This window comes from Vulpes lagopus, chromosome 3 (genome assembly GCF_018345385.1).
Source record: "Vulpes lagopus strain Blue_001 chromosome 3, ASM1834538v1, whole genome shotgun sequence".
NCBI classification, from domain to species: domain Eukaryota; kingdom Metazoa; phylum Chordata; class Mammalia; order Carnivora; family Canidae; genus Vulpes; species Vulpes lagopus.
This window is the reverse complement of record NC_054826.1, coordinates 51,228,107-51,252,964: the sequence shown is the minus strand read 5'-3', so window position 1 is coordinate 51,252,964 and position 24,858 is coordinate 51,228,107. Positions and strand designations below refer to the sequence as shown.

At 39.2% G+C, this 24,858-nt stretch overlaps 1 protein-coding gene across 1 annotated transcript; it reads left to right on the top strand.

Annotated features, from left to right (window-relative positions):
- The first annotated feature begins 2,821 nt into the window (after nt 1-2,821).
- THOC3 (THO complex 3) lies at nt 2,822-23,626 on the top strand. Its single transcript, XM_041746890.1, has 6 exons — nt 2,822-3,160; nt 3,942-4,098; nt 6,283-6,487; nt 9,508-9,669; nt 9,790-9,890; nt 22,947-23,626. The coding sequence occupies exons 1-6, from the start codon at nt 2,894-2,896 to the stop codon at nt 23,108-23,110; spliced, it is 1,056 nt and encodes a 351-aa protein (XP_041602824.1). The 5' UTR covers nt 2,822-2,893; the 3' UTR covers nt 23,111-23,626.
- The last annotated feature ends 1,232 nt before the right edge of the window (nt 23,627-24,858 follow it).

Below are 24,858 nucleotides of genomic sequence, written 5' to 3'. Positions count from 1 at the left end.
CCCTGAATTTTATCTCTTCTTTGAGATTCTCTGGCTTCAGTCACATAGCCACATATACTATTCTAACTTCAAAACAGTTGTATCAGATTCTGTCTCAGTGAAGAGCAGAAGCATACACTTATCTAACATTTGTGTTTACAGAATATAGAAAAAGAGCACAAGGGAAAGTGAAATAAAGAACATACATGATGTTCAAAAATACAAAGTTAATATAGAAACACAAAGAATTATGTTCATAACATGGAGATTTCAGGTACTGAGAATCAGAGTGTAGATTTTGGAGTCGTAACAGCTGAGTTCTAATCTTTGCTCTGTCCAACAGCAGCCATGTGATCTGGAGCAGAACATTTTGCCTCTTTGTTCTTTAGTTTCCTTACCTGGAACCTGGAGATAGAAATCCTCTGTGTATGGAGGAAAAAAGAAAAAGCAAGCATATGAAGTCAGTTCCTGAAAATAAAAGTTTAAGGAGAGAAAACTAAACACCAAACAATCTCCTAACCTAAGATTTTAATGAGCTTGATTGGTATTTTCTGGAGTCCAGAAAGCTTTGAAGTCTACAAGGATTTGTGATTGTAGTGGGGTAGAGAAGGAAATTGGGGAAAGAGAAGGGCCTCACTTACTAAGGCTTTTCTCAGAGCTATTTGCTTTACATGTGTGTGTATTTATTTATTTATTTATTTATTTATTTATTTATTTATGATTTTATTTATTTACTCATGAGAGACACAGAGAGAGAGAGGCAGAGACATAGGCAGAGAGAGAAGCAGGCTCCCTGCAGGAGCCTGATGTGGGACTTGATCCCGGACAGAGGAACCATGCCCTGAGTCAAAGGTTTCACCCAACCACTGAACCACCGAGGCATCCCCTCTATTCCCTTTTGTATTTTCTACATTTGTTACCAAGTGCCATATTACCTTTAAAAATTTTTTTTAAAGTTGTCTTCATACCCAGTGTGGAGCCCAACGAGGGGCTTGACCCTGAGATCAAGACCTGAGCTGAGATCAAGAGTTGGATACTTTTAACAGACTGAGCCACCCAGGGGCTGCTTGTTTTTAAACAAATTTCCACCCACCGGCTTAACACCAAAACCCTCCCGGAGCCCACAGTCCTTTTCCAGGGCCTTGGTTGGCTCTGGCAGCTCATTAGTTGTTTCTTCAGCAGGAAACTGCTGGACTTGTGCTTTAAAGTAGGCATCAGAGGGTGGGAATAATCCAAGGAGAGGGGATGACACAGGTGGACATTTACTTTTTACTCTGTATCTTTTATGTTTTTGTATATATAATCATGTGCATGTAGTGTTGTGGTATCATTGAGCATGATGGTCAAGAAAGAATTTTTGAGATGTTTTATGGTATAACTTAGTAAGTTTATTTAAGTGGCATGGGGTTAGGGCTTAAGGGCAGAAGGATGTGCACTCCTGCTGTATGAAGTTAGTAGTTGATGGGCCAGCTGGGAAACCGGGACTCCAAAATGGAGGATCACCCCCCCAACCCTCTCCAAGACGGCGGACTTTCCTCATCACCATCAGGAAACTGAAACTTTCCACCCAGGAACTTCCCAATTGGGAAAACCTCGCCCGAGGGTGCTTGCAATAAAGTTCATTTCTCGGATCCACTGGCCTCGTAGCCTCTTTTTTCACCACCGCCAGCGGGAGCAACTTTACAGTAGTTACATGCTTAGTGCTCAAGGGCGTCAGGATGTGCAGGGAGTATTAGATCCTATGTCTTTTCTTCAAATTTCTACTCATAAAACTATTTTCTTTTTTTTTTTAATTTTTATTTATGATAGTCACAGAGAGAGAGAGGCAGAGACACAGGCAGAGGGAGGAGAAGCAGGCTCCATGCACCGGGGGCCCGACGTGGGATTCGATCCCGGGTCTCCAGGATCACGCCCTGGGCCAACGGAAGGCGCCAAACCGCTGCGCCACCCAGGGATCCCCATAAAACTATTTTCAAAAGAGTTCTCTGGTGCTTATCATTCATCTTGATATTAAGTATTCGTGAGATATACAGGCAGTCATGAGACCCTTTAAGAATGTAGCAATCAGTATGTATTTCATCCTCATCAGAACTATGCAGGCTGCAGATCAGCCTTTTGGACTAGAGGTGAACATTTTCCTGCTTCTATCCTTCATCAATAGTACTTTTAAAAATCGGAGAATTCGTTTATTTAAAGACATACCCAGGCCCCTTCTCAATCCCTTCCCTCCCTGCTCTGGACCCCTAAAAACCTCTAGTTTACCAGCTGGTCCTTCTCCAGCCAGAGTCGGAGGCCTTATGCTCTTAAGGGAGGGGATTGAGGGGTGGAGAATCTACTGTTTTTTATTGATGGGGAATTGAGGTTTGGAGGGATAACGTTGGCTTTTTTATTTTATTTATTTACTTATTTTTAAAGGATTTTATTTATTTATTCATGAGACACACACACATACAGAGAGAGAAAGGGAGAGAGAGAGAGAGAGAGGCAGATACACAGGCAGAGGGAGAAGCAGGCTCCATGCAGGGAGCCCGACGCGGGACTCGGGACTCGATCCAGGCCTCCAGGATCACGCCCTGGGCCAAAGGCAGGCGCCAAACCGCTGAGCCACCCATGGATCCCTGGCTTTCTTTTTTAATTAAACAGGGATACAAATATATCTACCAGACAGTAGATAAGGGGGAAATATGCCCTCAAAAGCTCAGAATCACTAACTATGAAGGAAACTTAAATCCTAATCATTACTATTTGAAAAGGGAGCGCGCGCTGCATGCCGGGATTTGTAGTCCCCTCCCGGATGGCCCTCACTGCGGCTGTGCAGGGGCGAGCCGTTCTTCCAGGCGCATGCGTGCAGCGGCGGCGGCAGGCCTGACTGCACCGAAGCGGCGGTAGCGACGCGGGGTACTGGGAGCTCGCCATGGCGGTCCCTGCGGCGGCCATGGGGCCCTCGGCGCTGGGCCAGAGTGGTCCTGGCTCAATGGCTCCCTGGTGCTCAGTGACCAGTGGCCCAACACGCTACGTGCTGGGAATGCAGGAGCTGTTCCGCGGCCACAGCAAGACGCGCGAATTCCCTGCACACAGCGCCAAGGTGCACTCGGTGGCTTGGAGCTGCGACGGGCGTCGCCTGGCCTCGGGGTCTTTCGACAAGACGGCCAGCGTTTTCCTACTGGAGAAGGACCGGTTGGTAAGCTGACCGGTCCAGGCCGGAGAGAGAGGGGCTGAGGTAGAGCGAGGTGTGGTGTTGAGCGCGAGAGTGGGAGCGGAAAGGGGGGTGGAGGCGAGGGGAGAGGACGGGTGTGGGGCTGGGGAGAGGACGGGTGTGGGGCTAAGGGGGATATGTAGTGCACGGTAGAGTGCTGGAGTGACCAGAGTGGTGCTTGGGGATCTGGGGGGTGTGGTGGAGAGGAAGATGGTGGTGGTAAAAGGGAGGTGAGGGTGCGAGGGAGTGTGGCAGTAAAGGAGCTGTGAAGATGAGCGGGGAGTGGAGGCTAGGACAGGATGAAGACTGGTGGTGGACGGGACTGGAGTGAGGTGAGGGTGCGTGAGAGTGATGGAAGGAGTTGTGTGGTGGTGAGGAGTGGCTAGGGTCTGTGGTGGTGGTGGGGTCCCCATGAGGGTGTGGTGGGCCCCTTTGAAAATAATAGCACTTCCTGTGGGAGTGAGCAAGAAAATCGGGAACGTCGGTGGTAGAGTAAGTGTGGAGAACCAGAAAGAAGGAGGAAGTCCAGGGAAGGCAAAAGAGTAAGGGCGTTCATGTGGAATCCAAACCTCAGAACAATTCAGAATGATTGGAAAGGAAGAGAAGGGGATATTGGGAAGAATTTTGGGGAAGGAACTTGGAAGGACTGGTTTCTTTTAAATTGTCTTTGTTAGGCATAAGGTGCCTTGGTTTAAATAAAGCTGAGAAGTTACATGTGGAGGCAGGTACTTAAGTGTAAGGTGACATTTGGATTCTGTTCTTTCAGGTCAAAGAAAACAATTATCGGGGACATGGGGATAGTGTGGACCAGCTTTGTTGGCATCCAAGTAATCCTGACCTCTTTGTCACCGCGTCGGGAGACAAAACCATTCGCATCTGGGACGTGAGGACTACAAAATGCATTGCCACTGTGAACACTAAAGGTGACTCTTCAGAGAGAGGGCAATAGGAAGATGAGCTACTTTTAGTAATTTAATTCAACAAGCATTTCCTGAACATCTTCTCTGTGTTTGGCCTTGTGTTAGGTAGGGGACATCCTGGGCTGAATATGACAATCTCCAGCTCCTAGGGCCTAAAACCCTAATATGGTTCATGTTATACTGGAGATGTCTACAAGATGGATATCTAGAATGGAAGTGCGGGGATCCCTGGGTGGCACAGCGGTTTGGCGCCTGCCTTTGGCCCAGGGCGCGATCCTGGAGACCCGGGATCGAATCCCACATCGGGCTCCCAGTGTGTGGAGCCTGCTTCTTCCTCCGCCTGTGTCTCTGCCTCTCTCTCTCTCTCTGTGACTATCATAAAGAATGGAAGTGCTTAGTCTGCCTGTGGAGACAAGCAAGATCTCACAAAATTTGAGCAAACTCTTAGAATAGCTAATTGGGATTTAGTGGTCCGGGGTCCAGTGGGTGAGTGAGGAGTGAGCGGCAGCTCTAGGAGGGAGCTGCATGTGCAGATGTATGGAGAATTTGGGAAACTCCTGCTAGGCTAGAATGGCTGATCTTGGAATGAATAGTTTTGGAGGTCTGGGAGAAAATGACCTGGGGGTTGTGCAGTACATTTGTAGAATCTATTCTCTACCAGGTATTATCCTATAAACCTTGAGGCCACTTATATTTTATCGACTAACATGTCACAGATTATAAGGTGTACCGACGTTTTATGTGTTGTTAAGAAAGAAAAGTTTCTAGATAACCATGATCCACCAAAACTTTTGAGATGCATCTTGATGCATTTTAAGATACGTTGTAAAGAATTAAGTGTGAAAATATATGCATCATAGAATTGATAAAGTTGATGAAATTTTTTTTTTTTTTTTTTTTAAAGATTTTATTTATTTATTCTTGAGAGATAGAAGGAGAGACAGAGCCAGAGACACAGGCAGAGACAGAGCCAGAAACACAGGCAGAGGGAGAAGCAGGCTCCAATGCACCGGGAGCCTGACGTGGGATTCGATCCTGGGCCTCCAGGATCGCGCCCTGGGCCAAAGGCAGGCGCCAAACCGCTGCGCCACCCAGGGATCCCAAGTTGATGAAATTTTTAATCGATGTGTTCACTGTGGTCCATTGGGCTTTGTTGACAAGTCTTGTCTGTGGAGGTGGAATGTTACAGTGCTTTCTTCAAGTAGACAACTGGTGATGCATGAATGATTTAGGTGGTATGTGGATGAACATTAAAAGTCGGCTGTGTGTTTATTTTAATGCCTACCAGGAAAAAAGAACTAGCCCATAAAATTTATTACTAAATGGAAACTAAATTTATTTAACTAAAAATTTTTTAAGTTAATTTTAAGAAAAATCTTGAATAAAGAAATATAGCTGTTAACGTGGATAGAACAAATTTGTGAAAGTGGCATATAAATGACCAGAGTTTGGGGAATGCTGGTCTGAGAAGCAGAGGCTTTGGGGACGCCTGGGTGGCCCAGTGGTTGGGCATTTGCCTTTGGCTTGGGTTGTGATCCCGGTGTCCTGGGAGGGAGCCTGCTTCTCCCTCTGCCTATGTCTCTGCCTCTGTCTCTGTTTCCCACATGAATAAATAAGTAAATCTTAAATAAAAAAAGAATCAGGCATTGGAGTCAAATCTAGTTTAGATCTTGGCTCTTTTATTTCACTGCTTTGACAGTTTGGCTCATCTCTCATATCTTCCATATCTTCATATGTAGAATGGGGATAATAATGTGTTCTTTAGAGAATTATAGTGAGGACCCACAGCGGGAAATTTGTAGATGAATATTCTGGACTCATAATTGGTGAGTAAGTGGTCATTCCTTCTATTTTATTTTTTTTAAGATCTTATTTATTCATTCATGAGAAACACATAGAGAGAGAGAGAGAGAGAGGCAGAGACACAGGCAGAGGGAGAAGCAGGCCCCATGCAGAGAGCCTGATGTGGGACTCAATCCGGGGTCTCCAGGATCACACCCTGGGCTGAAGGTGGCACTAAACTGCTGAGCCACCTGGCACCCAGGCTGCCCATTCCCTTCTATTGATTCTGACCTTAGTGAATGGAATTTGGAGATAATAGCTCTGGTCTTTGTCAGATTAAAAAAAAATAAACTTCTGCAGGATTTTGGGCTAACAATATCTTACTGATTATATCTGGGTTTCTAGGGGAGAATATAAATATCTGCTGGAGTCCTGATGGGCAGACCATAGCTGTAGGCAACAAGGATGATGTGGTGACCTTTATTGATGCCAAGACACACCGTTCTAAGGCGGAAGAGCAGTTCAAGTTTGAAGTAAATGAAATCTCCTGGAATAATGACAATAACATGTTCTTCCTGACAAATGGCAATGGTTGTATCAACATTCTCAGGTGAGGGGGTTGTAGTTTAGGGACTGTCATATCTTTGCCCTGGGTGCTGTGTTAGATACAGAGATGAATTAGATGTGCTGAAGGAGCTTAAAGGACACATGGTAATAAAGAATCCTAACCTCCGTTGAGCACCTTTGAGCCAGGCACCTTATATTTACTGAGTCCTTAGAGAAATTTTATGCGGTTGATAGTATGAGTCTTATCTGACAGATGAGGATCTGGGATCCAGAGAGGTTAAATCACTAGTCAACTATTGAGCACTGGAAGTAGGTGCACCTTGAATTATGGCTAATTTGTACCCGTAAAGTCTCTCCTTAAATATCACTTTCTCTCCGGGAAGCCATCTTCATCAGTTTCCTACCTTTCCAGGTTAGAAGCTTATTTTATGTACTTCCTGTTGGAAGCATTTCTCATTCTTTATTATAATTACATGTTTACTTACCTATATCTTCCACTAGACTCTAAATTCCATGAATGTAGGGACCACATATTACCATTGAATCCCTAGTGCTTACTTTAATACCTGGTACACAGAGTTAGGATCTCAGTAAATATTCTGTAAATGAATGGAGTGTTGGAATTGAAATTCAGGTCTGTGGGCTCTATTCTTTCTGCTATTCTGTATGGGCCGTGCAAGGCAGTATAAAATAGGTTCTTGAAGAGAGGCTGAGAGTTTGCTGTGGCATCCCAGGAAAGAAACTTAGATTGACTGTGGGAGTTGAGGATTGAAGGAGGCAGCTTCTGAGCTTGACCTTGAAAGCTGAGTAGAATTTAAAGAATCAGCACAAGGCAGTCATACAATGGACAAAACAGGTGTGAATGAGCGTATTCTATATGGAAAGTAGTTGGTAGGTCAGAATTGCTGGGAATGGTGGATGATAAGGTGTCTGAAGAGAGGGCCTGAAAATGGGAAGATAAAGTTGAAGTATAATCTGAGACCAGATTATAAAAGGCTGGAATTCTGTGCTTAGCAACTTGAATTTTATTCAAGTGGGGATTCTTTAGTTTTTTTAAAAAGCCTTTTTATTAGAAAATAAAACATATACAGAAAGCCACTTAAAACAATTTATGCCTTAATGAACTGTTATCTGTGTAATCCCATCCAGGTCAAGAAATAGTAATTTGCTGGCCATCCCAGAAATCTGTCTATGTATTTTTCCTAGTCATAATTCTCTTTCCTCAAAAGGAAGCACTATCTTGATTTTTATAGTATTTCTTTATAGTTTTAGCTACCAAGTATGCATTTCTAGATACTCTGGTTTCATCTGTTTAAAAAAAATCAGTGTCTTTTAAGTTTGTTAAACTACCAAGTTGCTCTTCATCCTTCTTTTATTTATAATATAGCTGTTGGAAAGCTAGGCTGTTAACCTGCAGAGATTCTCCTAGTTTCGATTTTACTAATTTTGTATGCTAATTTATTTGTTGGAATATAAGATACTTCTTATCAACTATTTGGTTACTTAAGAATATAGTTTACTTAGAAAAGGCGGGATAAATGCTTCTTTCCCTTTGTCATCAGATAATGAATTAGTTCTCTATTGCCTCCAAAAATGATGAGCTAGGTTGTATTTTTAAGACTCATAAACTCATATATTTAAGCATGGTAGATGTATTTCAATCTGTTGGAGTAATTATCCTTAATAGAAACTCAAATTATCCCATCTTTAGCTAATGGGAGCCTCTTCAGGTTGATTCCTGAGTCATTTTTTTTTACATAATCCTAGTAGTCTTCAGGTTGTTGCTCTCTGGTCTGACAGGATATCTGAGTTCATCTTGTATGTTTTCTGCCTCAGACCTTTAATCAGAAATTCCTCTAAGAATCGCTGGGTTCTTTTTATGAGAAAATGATATTGGAGCTATGGAAGCATTTATCATTCTCATGGTTTGGTCATTATTTCTAGACCTTTCTAGTGGACAGAGCAAAGAATTATATGTGTATATTGTAAAAAAAAAAATAAACTATGTGCATTGTGAATTTATATTGATGACTTCAATTAAAATTCAAGAAGAGTGAGGAACACAGGGGTGGTTCAGTGGTTGAGCATCTGCCTCTGGCTCCAGTCATGATCCCGGGGTCCTGGGATTGAGTCCTGCGTCAGGCTCCCTGCAGGGATTCTGCTTCTCCCTCTGCCTGTGTCTCTGCCTCTCTTTCTGTGTCTCTCATGAATAAATAAATGAAATCTTTAGAAAAAAGAAAAGAAAAAAACATTCAAGATGAGTGGAATTTTACTAAACATCTTCTATATTATAAATAACTCCTTCCAAACTGAGTATTTGAGTATTCTGGTTCTCAGGGACACAAGGGATTTATAGAAATAGAATATCCCACAGTTTCTTATTACATTTATCCATGTTATATGTAGAGATATCTCAGAATAACATTATTACCACTACTGCCACCAATGTGATTACTTAAAATAGTAAATTTTGTTTTTTGCATTGCTTTCCTCATTCTTCTGTATTAAAAAAAATACTTAATACTATATATTGTCAGAGTATAGAGCTACAATATACTATGCTTTTCTTTTACATATATAGTTTCTACAAGAGGCTGTATATGTAATACTCATCACCAGTCTTATGCTGATTAGTCTCTAGTCATTTTGATTGTCACAGTTCATTCTTTAGATTCCTCAGGAAAGGTTCATGGACAGTATTCCCTGAGTTCATATTTACTATAACTTATATGCTTATTAAACTTATAGATACTTAATTATGCTGCTTAGTATTTGAGCTCTTTATAATTGGTAGTCAATTTTGCTGTACATGAAAATCTTTGATTCATATTTTCTTATACATCTTAAATATATTATCCCCATTTTCTTTTGTCATAAAGTCTTAGTGTCAGAAAAGCCTGATGATAATCTAATTTTTTTTTTTTTTAAGTCCAGGAAAGTTTGTTTTACTTGCAGTCTGATATTTGTTCTGTTGTCTTTGATTTCTTCTTCAGTATCTCCTGTTGTCATCTTAGGACCATAGTCCCCTCCCCTAGTTTAATTGCGGTCTGTCTTGTTTCTCAGCTACCCAGAGCTGAAGCCTGTGCAGTCCATCAATGCCCATCCTTCCAACTGCATCTGTATCAAGTTTGACCCCATGGGGAAGTACTTTGCCACAGGAAGTGCAGATGCCTTGGTCAGCCTCTGGGATGTGGATGAGTTGGTGTGTGTTCGGTGCTTTTCCAGGTAAGTGGTTCTGCCAGCACTTTCCTTGTTGGATAAATTAATTTGATTACATTTTGGGTGAAATTGTGCCCTTCTCTTACTGGGTTATTCTAACATCTCCTCTTTCTCCTCTGTTATTAGGCTGGATTGGCCTGTGAGGACCCTCAGTTTTAGCCATGATGGAAAAATGCTGGCCTCAGCTTCAGAAGATCATTTTATTGACATTGCTGAAGTAGAGACAGGTAACTGAAACCTTCACTACTGTAATGAGTCTTCTGTCTGTCATCTGCAGCCATCAGGACTTTTCCTGTCGTGTGTTTTCATCTTCACATTACTACTACACCTGCATTAGCATAAATGAATTTTCTTCTTAGGACAGGCTTGTTTATTATGACTGTTATAGTCAGGTGCATAAGGGAGCAAAGAGTTGAGAAAGGGGCGGGTCTGAAAGAAAGTGATTTAGGAAAATATTTTGCATTTTATTAACTGTTAATTCCTCTATTATGATGACATTTTTAAAATATGGAAAATAGGAGAAAGAATAAAGTGTCACCTGTAGTCCCACCTCTAAATACAATCTCTTTTAGTGTTGTGGTATACTTTTTCCCTATATTTTGCCTGTATGTGAACTTAAAAAAATGCATATATTTTTTTTAAATGCATATTTTTCAAAATAATTTTAGGAATTACCAAAATACATGTAATTTGCTTTAAAAACAACCAACAGAGTTTGAAAATAGAAAAATGGGAGGAGAGTATACATTTTACAGAGAATTTTCTCAGATTTACTTATTTTTAATTAATTTTTTTATTATTAAAGTATATTTGACATATAGTATTATATTAGTTTCATGTACGACAGTGATTTGACACTTAAGTGCATTAGTCATTAATTACAACAAATGTAGTCACTGTCAACATTATTACAACGTTATTGACTATATTCCTTTTGCTGTACTTTATGACTTATTTTATAACTGCAAGTTGTACCTCTTGATCACTTCACCTATTTCACCTATCACCCAAACCCTCTCCCCTCTGACACCCAACAATTTTCTGTATTTATGAATGTGTTTCTGTTTATTTACTTGTTTTGTTTTTTAGATTTCATGTATAAGTGAAATCATACGGTATTCGTCTTTCTGTGTCTGATTTATTTCACTTAGCTTAATATTCCTTAGGTCTACCCATGTTCTTGCAAATGGCAAGATTTCATTCTTTTTCTATGACTGTTTAATATTCTACTGTGTGTGTGTGTATATCTATCTATCTATCTATCTATCTATCTATCTACACATTTTCTTTATCCATTCATCTATCCATGGGCACTTAGGTGGTTTCTATATCTTGGCTATTGTAAATAATGCTGCAATAAATGTGGGGGTGCACATATCTTTTTGCATTAGTGTTTTTGTTTTCTTTGGGTAATTACCCAGTAGTGGAATTACTGGATTTTATAGTATTTCTATTTTTGATTTCTTGAGAAGGCTTCATATCATTTTCCATAGTGGCAGCACCAATTTACATTCCCACCAGTAGCGTATGAGGATTCTTTTTTCTTTACATCCTCACCAACATTTTTTTTTTTAATTTTACATTTGTTTTTATTTAAGCTCGATTTGCCAGCATATAGTATAACACCCAATGCTCATCCCATCAAGTGCTCTCCTGAGTCCCCATCACCCAGTTACCCCATCCCCCGGCCACCTCCCCTTCTACAACCCTTTGTTTGTTTCCCAGAGTTAGGAGTCTCTCAAGGTTTGTCTCCCTCTCTAATTTTTCCCATTCAGTTCCCCTCCTTTCCCTTTAATCCCTTTCACTATTTCTTACATTCCACATATGAGTGAAACCTTATGATGATTGTCCTTCTCTGATTGACTTATTTCACTCAGCATAATACCCTCCAGTTCAGCATTTGTTTTTTATTATCTTTTTGATACTAGCTATTTTCATGGGTGTGAGGTGGTATCTCATTGTAATTTTGATGTGTGTTTCTCTGATGATCAGTGATCTGAGCACCTTTTCATGTGTTTGTTGGTCATCTGTATATGTTTGGAAAAAATGTTTTTTCAGATTTTCTGTCTCTTTTTTTTTAAAGATTCATTCACCCATTTGAGAGAGAGAGCATGAGTAGAGTGTGGAGGGAGGGGCAGAGGGAAAGAATCTCAGTAGACTCCCTGGTAAGCATGGAGCCCAATGTGGGGCTTGATCCCAGGACCCTAAAATCATGACCTGAGCCAAAATCGAAAGTTGGACTCTCAATCGAGTAAGCCACCCAGGCACCACACTCTTTAATTAGCTTACCTTTTTTTTTTTTTTTTTGGTGTTGAGCATATAAATCTTATATATTTTGGATATTAACCCTTTATTGGATTTATTATTTGGAAATATCTTCTCCCATTCAGTAGGTTGTCTTTTTATTTTGTTGATGGTTTCCTTTGCTACACAAAAGCTTTTTATTTTGGTGTAATCCCAGTAGTTTATTTCTGCTTTTGTTTCTCTTTGCTTGAGGAGACATATCCATAAATATGTTGCTAAGGCTGATGTCCAAAAGGTTGCTGCCTTTGTTTTTTAGGTGTTTTATGGTTTCAGATCTCACATTTTAATCTATCTTGAGTTTATTTTTGTGTATGGTGTAAGAAGTGGTCCAATTTTATTTTTTTGCATGTAGCTGTCCTGTTTTCCCAGCACCATTTGTTGACGAAACTTTTTTCCATTGCATATTCTTTTTTTTTTTTTTTGCATATTCTTTTTTTTTTAATATTTTATTTATTTATTCATGAGAGACACGAGAGAGAGGCAGAGACACAGGCAGAGGGAGAAGCAGGCTCCATGCAGGGTACCCGACATGGTACTCGATCCCGGGTTTCCAGGATCAGGCCGTGGGCCAAAGGCGGCGCTAAACCGCTGAGCCACCCGGGCTGCCCTCCATTGCATATTCTTTTCTCCTTTGTTGTAGATTAATTAATGGTCATATAGGGGTGGGTTTATTTCTGGGTTCTCTATCCTGTTCCATTGATATATCATGTGTCTATTTTTTTGCCAGTGCCATACTGTTTTGATTACTATAGCTTTGTAGTATATCTTAAAAACTGGGATTGTGATACCTACAGTTTTGTTCTTCTTTCTCAAAGATTGCTTTGGCTATTCAGAGTCTTTTGTGATTTCATATAAATTATAGGATTATTCTGGTTCTGTGAAAAATGTTGGTATTTTGATAGAGATTACATTGAATCTGTGGATTGCTTTGGTTGGTGTGAACATTTTAACTATTAATTATTCCAGTCCATGAGCATGGTATATTTTTCTATTTGTGACATCTTCAACTTCTTTTTTTTTATTTTTTTATTTTTTATTTATTTATGATAGTCACACAGAGAGAGAGAGGCAGAGACACAGGCAGAGGGAGAAGCAGGCTCCATGCACCGGGAGCCTGATGTGGAATTCGATCCCGGGTCTCCAGGATCGCTCCCTGGGCCAAAGGCAGGCACCAAACTGCTGCGCCACCCAGGGATCCCAACTTCTTTCTTCAATGTCTGAGTATAGGTCTTTTCCCTCCATGGTTAAATGTATTCCCAGATTTTTTCTTTTAGGTGTAATTGTAAATGGGTTTGTTTTCTTATTAATTTTTCTTTCTATTACGTCATTTTTGTGTATAGAAATGCAACAGATTTCTGTGTATTAGTTTTGTTTCCTGCAACTTTGCTGAATTTATTTATTTTTAAAAATATTTTATTTATTTATTTGACACAGAGAGAGTTTGAGAAGGAAAAGCAGGTTTCCTGCTAAGCAGAGAGCCCGACCAGGGCCCAGTCCCAGGACCCTGGGATCATGACCTAAGCCAAAGGCAGACACTTAACTGAGCCACCCAGGCACCCCAGAATTCATTTATTCAAATAGTGTTTTGTGGAATCTTTATGGTTTTTGGTATATAGTGTCATAGCATCTGCAAATACTGACAGTTTTACTTCTTCCTTACCAATTTGGATGCCTTTGGTTTTTTTCTTGTCTGATTGATGTGGCCAGGACTTCCAGGACTGTGTTGAATAAAAATGGTGAGAGTGGGCATCCTTGTCTTGCTCCTGATCTTAGGGGAAAAGCTTTCAGTTTTTCACCATTGAGTATGATGTTATCTGCGGGTTTTTCGTATATGGTCTTTATTATGTTGAAGTATATTTCCTCTAAATCCATTTTGTTGAGAATTTTTTTTTATCAAGAATGGATGTTTATTTTGTCAAATTTGTTTTTTGTGTCTATTGAGATGACCATATGGTTTTTGCCTTTCTCTTATTGATTGATTTACAAATATTGAATCATACTTGCATTCCTGGAATAAATCCCACTTGATCATGGTGTATGATCTTTTTAATGTATTTTTTTTTTTTTAATTTTTATTTATTTATGATAGTCACAGAGAGAGAGAGAGAGAGAGAGAGAGAGAGAGAGGCAGAGATACAGGCAGAGGGAGAAGCAGGCTCTATGCACCGGGAGCCCGATGTGGGATTCGATCCCGGGTCTCCAGGATCGCGCCCTGGGCCAAAGGCAGGCGCCAAACCGCTGCGCCACCCAGGGATCCCTAATGTATTGTTAAATTTGATTTGCTACTATATTTTGTTGAGGATTCTTGCATCTATGTTCACCAGGGATATTGGCCTGCAGTTGTTTGTTTGTTTGGTTTGTAGTGTGTTTGCCTGGTTTTTGGTATCAGGATAATGCTGGGCTCATAGAATGAATTTGGAAGTTTTTCCTCACCTTTTTTTTTGGAATAGTTTGAGAAGAATAGGTATTAACTCTTTAAATGTTTCATAGAATTCACCTCTGAATCCATCTGGACTTTTGTTTATTGGGAGTTTTTTGATTACCAGTTGAGTTTCATTTGTAGTAATTGGTCTGTTTAAATTCTCTCATTCTTCTTGAGTCAGTTTTAGAATATTGTATGTGTATAGGAATTTATTCATTCTTTTAGGTTGCCCAATTTGGATATAATTTTTCATAGTATTTTCATATAACCCTTTGTATTTTTGTAGTGTCAGTTATTATTTTTCATTTCTGAATTCATTTATTTGAGTTCTCTCTCTTCTTGATGAGTCTGGTAAAGGTTTATCAAATTTATGTTTTCAAAGAACCAGCTCTTGATTTCATGGATATTTTCTAATGTTTTTTAGTATCTATTTTATTTATTTCTGCTCTAATTCTTTTAATTTCCTTCCATTCTACTAACTTTGGGCTTTGTTCTTTTTGTAGTGTCTTTAGGTATAAGGTTGTTTTGTTTATCTGGGATTTTTCTTGTTTCTTGAGGTTGGCCTGTATTGCTATAAGCATTCTTGTTAGAACTACTTTAGCTGCATCCTAAAGATTTTGGATTGTTGTGTTTCCATTTTCATTTGTCTTGATGGGTTTTTTGATTTCCTCTTTAATGTATTCATTGATGTGTTGGTTGTTCAGTGGCATGTTGTTTAACCTCTGTGTGTTTCTGTTTTTTCCAGTTTTTTTTTCCTTGTAATTGATTTCTAGTTTCATATCACTGTGGGTCAGAAAAGATGCTTGATAAAATTTCAGTCTTTTTAAATTCATTGAAATTTGTTTTGTGGTCTACCATATATGATCCATCCTGGAGAATATTTCCTGTGCACTTGAAAATAATGTGGGGCAGCCTGGGTGGCTCAGCAGTTTAATGCCGCCTTCAGCCCAGGGCATGATCCTGGAGACCTGGGATCAAGTCCCACTTCGGGCTCTCTGCATGGAGCCTGCTTCTTCCTCTGCCTGTCTCTCTCTCTCTCTCTCTCTCTCTCTCTCTCGCTCTCTCTGTCTCTCATGAATAAATAAATAAAATCTTTAAGAAAAAAAAAAACTGTATTCTGTTGTTTTTGGTTGGAATGTTCTGTATGTATCTGTCAAGTCCATCTGGTTTAATGTAACATTCAAAGCTATTGTTTCTTTGTTGATTTTCTGTCTGGATTATCTATCCATTGATGTAAGTGTGGTGTTAAAGTCCCCTGTTATTGTATTACTGTCAATTTATCCTTTTATATTTCTTTATGTTACTTTATGTTTCTTTATGTTACTTTATGTATTTAGGTGTTCCTAGTGCCTATGTTAGGTACATAGATACTTAAAATTGTTACATCCTCTTGTTGGATTGATTTCTTTATCATTTAATGCCTTTCTTTGTCTCTTGCTACAGTCTTTTTTGTAAAGTATATTTTGTCTGATAAAAATATTTTTACCCCAGCTTTTTTATTCAGCTCCATCTGTGTAGAATATCTTTTTCCATCCCCTCACTTTCAGTCTGTATGTGTCTTTAGGTTTGAAGTGAGTCCTGTAAGCAGCATATAGTTGGGTCTTGTTTTTTCAGCCATTCAGTCAACCTGCGTCTCTTGATTGGACCACATAGTTAATTTACATGTAATTATTCATAGATATGTATTTATTGCCATTTTGTTCACTGTTTTTTTTTTTTTTTTAGATTTTTTATTTATTTATTCATAGACACAGAGAGAGAGAGGCAGAGACACAGGCAGAGGGAGAAGCAGGCTCCATGCAGGGAGCCCGATGTGGGACTCGATCCTGGGTCCCCAGAATCACACCCCAGGCTGCAGGCGGCGCCAAACTGCTGCACCACCAGGGCTGCCCTTGTTCACTGTTTTCTGTTGTTTTTGTAGTTCTTCCCTGTTCCTTCTCTTGCTCTCTTCCCTTGGGGTTCTAATTGTTTTTTCTTTATTTAAATTCAATTTGCCAACATATAGTGTAACACCTAGTGCTCATCATATCATGTGCCCTCTTTAATGCCCATCACCCTTCCCTTGTGGTTTGATTATTTTCTTTAATGTTATGTTTGGATTACTTTTTCTTAATGCTTTTTGTATATCTATTATAGGTTTTTGATTTGTGGTTACCATAGGGGTCATATATAACATCCTATGTGTGTAGCAGTCTGTATTGATGGTTGCTTAATTTTGAACACATTCTAAGAAGCAGAATTTTTGAATTTTTGCTACCCCCTCTACATTTTATGTGTATACCATATTATGTATCTTTTTATTTTGTGTATCCCTTGAGTAATTTTTATAGACATAACCGACTTTACTGCTTTTGTGTTTTAACTTTCATAAGTGATTAGTCCACTAACTTTAATCATATATTTGCGTTTGCCAGTGATATTTTTTCCTTTCATTATTTTCTTCCGATTATGGCCTTTTCTTTTTCACTTAAAGAATTCCCTTAAATATTTCTTGTGTGGCTGGTTTAGTGGTGATGAACTCCCTTTGGTTTGGGAAACTCTGTTTCACCTCTGAGTGATAGCCTTGCCAGGTAGAGTATTCTTGGCTGTATGTTTTTTTCTTTCAGCTCTTTGAATATTTCATGTTACTCCCTTCTGGTCTGTAGCCTTAGGGGTTTTCCCTTGCATGTGACTATTTGCTTTTCTTTAGCTTTTAAGAGTCTCTCTTTATCTTTAATTTTTGCCATTTTAATTGTTATGTGCCTTGGTGTGAACCTTTTTGGGTTCATCTTGTTTGGGGCTTTCTTTGTTTCCTGGATCTAGATGTGTTTCCTTCCCTAGATTCAGGATATATTTTCAGCTGTTATCTCTTCAAATAAATTTTCTGTTTACTTTCCTCTCTCTTCTTCTGGGACTCCTACAGTGTACATGTTATCATGCTTGATGGTATTGCAGAGGTTCCTTCACCTATTCTTTTATTATTTTTTTTGTCTTTTTTGTTATTCATCTTAGTTGGTTTCTGTTACTGTCTTCAAGATCTCTGATCCGTTCTTCTGCATCCTCTAACCTGCTGTTGATTTCCTCTAGTGTATTTCTCTTTTCAATTACTGTATTCAGCTCTGACTGGCTCTTTTTTACATTTTCTATCTCTTGAAATTCTTATAGAGTTCATCAGCTGTTTTCTCAAGTCCAGTTGAGTATCTTTAGGGCTATTACTTTGAACTCTTTATTAGACATATCATTTATCTCTATTTTGTTTAGTCCTTTCTCTGTAATTTTGTCTTGTTTCTTCATTTGGGACATATCCCTTAGTCTCATCATTTTGTCTGGCTGTGTTTATTTCTATGTGTTATGTAGGTCAGCTATATCTCCTGACCTTGAAAGTGTGGCTATACATAGAAGAGGCCCTGTGGTGCCCTGTAGACTTATCTGCGTTGGTCACTAGAACCAGGCACACTAGGGCTGTCCCCTGTGTGGGCTGAGTGCACCCTCCTGCTGCCTGCTGTGGTTGAGCTGTGATTGCTATGGGCATGCTGATGGGTGGGTCTGACCCTCAGCCCAGCTGGCTGCAGTGACCTGCTTTGCCTGTTGCAGGAGCACTGTGCAGGGTTGCTTCCTCCCATGCTGTTGAGAGGCCTGGCTGCAGCTGCTATGGCCTTAATTGTGGGTGAGGCTGGCATTCAGCCTAGCTGTGTGTAATTAGCTTCTGCGACAGCTGCAGGTACATAGAAGGGCAGGGCTTGATCTTTGTGCAGCCAGTTAAGAGGCCCAGCTGTAGGAACTGTGGGCAAGCTGGTGTGTAGGGTTATCTCCTTTGTCCCCCAGAGCAGGAGTCACTTTGGAGGGGTACCTGCGGAGGCCAGTGGGTTGGATAGGATGGGTGGTAGGGTAATACTGGGGCATGGCATGTGTTGCTAACAAGGTAGGTAGAGGGTGTTAGAATTGGCTTCTGCAAGCATCTAGCTATCTAGACGCAGGGAGGGCAAGAAAAATGGCACCCACCAGTACTTCTTTTATACCTGGAGAAATCTGCATGTTTGCCCTTCTGCACACACCCTAAAATTAGTACGTCTCCTTCATGTATACCCTAGGTGCTTTTCAAGCTGCTTCTTCAGTGCTGTCTCTGGCTGAGATACTTAGTATTGTGCTGGCTCTTTTGCCCTCCATTTCAACTGGAGTTAAGCCCACTGATTTCTAAAGCTCTTGGAGTTAAGCCCTGCTGATTTTCAAAGCCAGACATTATGGGAACTTGTCTTCCCAATGTAGATTCTTAGGGCCAGGATTGCCCTTTGTGGAATTGCCCTTTGTGGAATCCTTTCACTCCTCCATGCTTGTGATGGCACTCCTGTTTGTGGTTATTTGCACCAGGGGTTTGGTTCCTGGCCATGTCTCCACCCTTTCTACCCTTTCAGTGTGGCCTTCTCTCTGTGATTAGCTGTGGAAGGTCTCTTCTGATGGTCTTCAGATCATTTTCAGAGTTAATGCAGTAGACACACTTGTTGCCTCAGTGTGTCTGTGGGAGGAGGTGAGCTTAGGATGCCATCTTCTGTGCTTTACCCTCAGATTTATTTTGTAATATAGCTTTATTGTTTTTGGAAATAGATGATACTTTAGTAAAGGAATTTAAACTGTATATAAAACATCAAAGAATAAAGTAAAAAATTGAAATTCTACAATTTAAAAATGTTACCGTTGATAACATTATGGTGAGTGTTGTCCAGCCACTCAGATACAAAGCTCCTGGGCAGCCCTGGTGGCTCAGCGGTTTAGCGCTGCCTTCAGCCCGGGGTGTGATCCTGGAGTCCCGGGATCGAGTACCATGTTGGGCTCCCTGTGTGAAGCCTGCTTCTCCCTCTGCCTATGTCTCTGCCTCTCTCTCATAATAAATAAATAGAATTAAAAAAAAAAAAAAGATACAAAGCTCCTTTGTGTCACCTTTGTTGTGTGATGTATGGATAGTCTCTTGCTCCAGGCTATGCCTGGCACACCTGAGAATGTTACAGCTTCTTAACATGGTGATGGCTGAGTTCCACTGCCACATTTAATGCATTTTAGATTTCTACTGAATATATCAGTATATTCTTAAACTGCCAGTATTGCCTATAGATACTTTACTTGCCCAGCTCTTTGGTGGTTTCTCACCTTGCACCATTATAAATAGTGCTGTGAGAAATATTCTTCATGGACTTCATTTTAGGTCATCCTTTGGGGTAAACCAGTGAAGTGGGATTGCTGACTGACTCCAAGGTGTTCACATTTTGTGAAGGACCAAACCACTTACAGAAGGGTTGTTGCATGTGCCTGTTTTTCCCATGTCATCTTTGTGCAAGTTTGTCTACCTCACCTAATACATATAAAATATGATTTATTTTATTATTTTATTAATTTAATTTTAAAGATTTTCTTTATTTCTTTGAGAGAGAGAGAGAGAGACAGCGTGCACGTGAGCGAAAGAGAGCGTGAGTCAGGAGGAACAGCAGAGGAAGAGAGAGAAGCAGACTTGCTGCTGAGCAGGGAGCCCAGTGAAGGGCTTGATCCCAGGATTCTGGGATCATGACCTGAGCTGAAGGCAGATGCCTAACTCACTGAGCCACCCAGGTGCCCCTGACTTTTCATTTTTTAAGATTTATTTATTTATTTTAGAGAGAAAGTACACAAGCTTGGGAAGGGGACAAGGGACAAGGAGAGAATCCTTAAGCAGACTCCCTGCTGAGGGCAGAGCCCAGCATGGGGCTCGATCCCAGGATCCTGAGATTATGACCTGAGCTGAAATCAAGAGCTGGCTGTTAACTATCATAGCCATCCAGGTGCCCCTAAAATATGATTTAGTTCACATATAATCAGTCTTTCAGGAATATATCACAGATGGCTGTATTAACTTTTCTAAGTGGTTCAGACAAATACTTTTAACGTTAAATTTTTTCTCTGTAACCTAGGCTAAAAATTAAAAGTCAGATGATTATCAAAGGGAAGCACAATTTATTTATAGCACTGTTTTACACATAAAAGGGAAATATCTAAATTTTCATTATGATAGACTAATTAAATAAGTTGTGATACATACATATTACAGTGTTCCAAGAGAAAAACATAGGTCTATATGTGCTGAAATGCAAGATTGGTAAGGCATTTTACTGAATGAGCAAAGCAAGTAGCCAGTCAATGCGTATTATGTTCCCATTTAGATAAAAACACTAAAGCCAAATTCATAGAAAGACTTTTGAAAGAATTTATTTCAGACTTAGAAGACTAGAAGAAGATAAATTTTAATTTAAATTATGATTTAATTACTATTACTGAAACCAATTAAATAAAATGAAAAATTTAATTCCTTAGTCACTCTAGGCTCATTTTAATGACTTCAGTAGTCACATAAGGCTGGTGATTTCTGTATTGGATAGTGCAGATGTAGAATGTTTCCATCACAAAAGTTTCTGTTGCCTAGTGCTGCTCTGTGCCTTTGCACTATTTGAATTTTATGCAATAAGCATGCTTTGTATATTAGTTTGTAAAATAAGAATAATATATGCATATAATAGAGTATTTGGAAAATGCTGACAAATATATAAAGAAGAAATTAACAGTCACATGGGTCCATAATTTGGAGATAGTGAATTCCTAACATAGTATATTTCCTTCCAGTCTTCTTTAAATATATAGATATTTATATATCTATGAAGATATTTTATATATAGATATCTATACATCTTTGTGTGTGTGTATATACACACACTATACTATGTATAATTGGAATCGTATATTGAGATTTTGTGTCTTATGTATTTTTAGTGGTTAAAGGTAAAACAAAGTAAGAATTAATTTTATTTCTGATAGCATGTATTTTAACAGTCCACTTTCAGCTTTTTAGTCACACACCATATATACTGCACTGAGTCTTTTAGAACTTCAGTGGTCTGGAGTAGTAATGTCAGTCTCACCCAGATAGCACCTTGTTTATCATTCAGAGATTAAACTTTCCAATAAAACTGTCAAGATGTTTTTTTTTTTTTTTTTTTAAACTGTCAAGATGTTAAAGTTTATGAAGCCACATGGTTATTTAGGAAACGTTTTAGAAGGCCTTTTTATGTCTACTCTGGTTTTCTTGAACTGTATAACTTTCTTTATTGTCAACAATCCCAAATGATTTGACAAATGATGGAGTTAAAGGCCTAAGAAGGAGTAAAAGGGGGAGTAGCAGCCTCTGAAACTAATTCTTATGTTTGTGTAATACAAAAATTTGCTCAGACATAAAGCTAGACTGCCAGATACTAGCATCATGAAGAGTGGTTAACTGTCCCTGAAATTGGATTATTTAACAGAAAGAATCTCTCTGTCTACACACATATATGTATATAAATATATATTTATAATGTATATAAATATATATTTAAATGTATATAAATATATATTTAAACAGCTTTATTGAAATATAATTTATTTACTGTATTGTTGTCTAGTTTGAAGTATATAATTTGATATATCCTGCATCGTTAGCACCACATTGTTAATGTTTTACTACATTAATCTTAACCCTAAAGTTGAAAAAAATGTAAAGCAGGACTAAAGGAATAATGGCTTTAGAAAAATCATACTTAAAAAAAAAAGAAAAAAAAAGAAGAATCATACTTAATTTCAACGAGTAGGAAGAATGACATTTTTGGGGAAAAAAAATCGATTTGCAAAGCATTGTGATTTAGCAGAAAGATCTGTGGCTTTGGAAACAGACTTCATGTGCTGACTTTGTTGCTTCCTTGAGGTATGACTTAACTGTTCAGTCACCTGTTTCTGTAAAAAGAGTTTTTTGGTTTTTTTTTTTTTAAAGATTTTATTTATTTATTGATGAGAGACAGAGAGAGAGAGAGAGAGAGAGAGAGAGAGAGAGAGGCAGAGACACAGGCAGAGGGAGAAGCAGGCCCCATGCAGGGAGCCCGATGTGGGACTTGATCCGGGGACCCTGGGATCACACCCTGAGCTGAAGGTAGACACTCAACAGCTGAGCCACATAGGCGTCCCTGTAAAAAGGGCTTTAAAATCATTACTTGCCTTGCTGTATTGTATTTATCCTTTATTAAAATAAAATATAATCCATCTGATTCTTAGGAGGTGCTCAACAAATATTAACTGCTGTTACTGTTTTCCCCGGGAGTGTAGAATATGTTTAGACCATAGGCTCTACATTCAGATCTTGCTCTGCCACCTACTGGTTTGTGCTCTCTCTGTGCCTCAGTATTCTCTATAAAATTGGATAATAATTGTACCTATCCTGCAGGGTTAATAAGTGGATTAAATGATGAGTACCTGGGTGGCTCAGTTGGTTAAGTGTCTCCCTTCAGCTCAGGTCATGATCTCAGGGTCCTAGGATTAAGCCCTGCATCGGGCTCCCTGCTCAGTGGGTGTCTGCCTCTTTCTCTCCCTCTGCCCCCCCCTGCCCAGCTCATGCTCTCTCTCTCTCTTTCTCAAATAAATAAATAAAATCTTTTAAAAAATGGATTAAATGATTTAATGTAGACAAGTACTGAATGAATATGGTTTCTTATTATTAATGTATTGATTGGTTTCCCTATATTGATTTTTATAGGAGACAAGCTATGGGAGGTGCAGTGTGAGTCTCCAACTTTCACCGTGGCTTGGCACCCCAAGAGGCCTCTGCTGGCGTTTGCCTGTGATGACAAAGATGGCAAATATGACAGCAGTCGGGAAGCAGGAACTGTGAAGCTGTTTGGGCTTCCTAATGACTCCTGATAGGAGGACCTCAGGGAGAGGGGGCCCTGGCAGAGGCCTTCCTTTGTGTATTAGTTTGGTCTGTTTTCTTGGAGTTGGTGGACACCTAAGGTATTTGTAAATTGGTATAAATTATACAAGGCTTTGTTAGTTTCCCTATTCTAGTTCCCTTCTTGTTTTGTGAGCTTTTCCCATTCTTTCCCCTGCAGGAGGGCTCTGCACGATAACATCAGCATATCTTATCCTCTGGGGACCTCCTGTCTTCTCTGCTTTTTGGTATATGGTAGACTTTGTTGGGTTTGCTTCTGCTTGGACAATACCTACCTTGAGTGGGGGAGTGAGTGAGGAAGGGTGAGATGGGAATGGAGATTTTTTTATAGTAAAAAGAAATGTATATAATTTTTCGAGTTGAGCATTTAATAAAGATGACTTTATGGGACTTCTAAGACTTTAAAAGTTAACGGTATTTGTGTTGTTATTGTTGCTCATATTGGAAGATGTTGCAGTTTTGCATTAAAAAAAAAATCTCAAATTAAATTTAGAGGTTGTAATTAATTCTGTCATTTAATGTCCTAACCAAGAATTCTGTGAAATGCAGCATGTATTCTATGAAATGCCCAGCCTGAAGTGTATGGGCAATAGCAGTCCTTAAAGTCTTCATTTTGTGTGTATGTATACCTCACCTTAATATACAAAGGATTTATAGACTACATTTATGATATAACACTGAGAAAAGTAATAAAATATAAATAAATCCAAAATCAGAATAAGACATAATAGATAAGAATAGGAAGGCGAGACTGGGGAAATTAAAATAGAAATATGCAAAAAATGAGAACCTGACTGAATGATTGAACTAAAGTTTTGGCTGTGCCCCCTGGCGGCAAAGTGAAGAAGGGATAAGTCAATTCTTACTGAAAAGCAGGGCACATGCTCGTTCTTCAGGGAAAACAGAACTTTTGTTAGCTCTTACCTCCAAAAGAAGTGGCTTGTGTAGGAAATTACCTGTGAGCAGTTTTTGATTTTCATTGTATTTTAATGTATTTTGGGATTTAAAACATAAAAATACACCTCACTAAATGATACTCATAGAAAATTTTGGAAAAAGCAAGTAGGTGAAAAGAAAAAATTGTATTTTTCTCCCAAGAGACACTCACCACTATTAGCATTTTTGTGTGTATCCTTTTAGGAGTTTTTCTGTTGTCTTATTTATGTATAGAAACATGTTTACACAAACATGTTTATACAAATCTTGCAGAGTAGACAAATCAAGTATGATAAGGTAAAACATGCAAAATGCTCAGCACCATGTTAAGCAGTATTATAAACACTCAGTAAGTCTTAATAGAAATTTTTAATTATTAGATATTTCTTAGGCTTGGTACTGTAATAAGCACTTTACTCAGTTTTTGCAACACCCTCCTGCAGTTGGGTGTTATCACCATTTTACTACTTTAGGAAATTTAACTCATTAAGTGACAGTATTTAAATCTAGGTTTGCTTAGAGGTCCACATGCCTTCTATTGACAACGGCTGTTCTTATTTCACTTGCCATTCCCATTTTACAAATGAGTAAACCTTGGCTCTAAGAAGTTGACTCTTAGTCCAACTTAATGAGTGATTGGTTGAGTCCACTCTTCAGGTTCAGTCAGTAGTGTTTCCTTCAGCGCCCAGAACAGGCTCTGCCTATGACCTTCCCTGAAGATGGTTCTTTTTAGTTGTAAACCAGCATGCTACCTCATTATGTCAGAAGTTCAGTGTTCGTGTCA

Coding starts and splice junctions, on each gene's coding strand:
- THOC3 (XM_041746890.1), top strand. CDS start 2,894: ATGGCGGTCCCTGCGGCGGCCATGGGGCCCTCGGCGCTGGGCCAGAGT. Junction 6,488..9,507: donor GGTTGTATCAACATTCTCAG/GTGAGGGGGTTG, acceptor CTTGTTTCTCAG/CTACCCAGAGCTGAAGCCTG. Junction 9,891..22,946: donor CATTGCTGAAGTAGAGACAG/GTAACTGAAACC, acceptor TGATTTTTATAG/GAGACAAGCTATGGGAGGTG.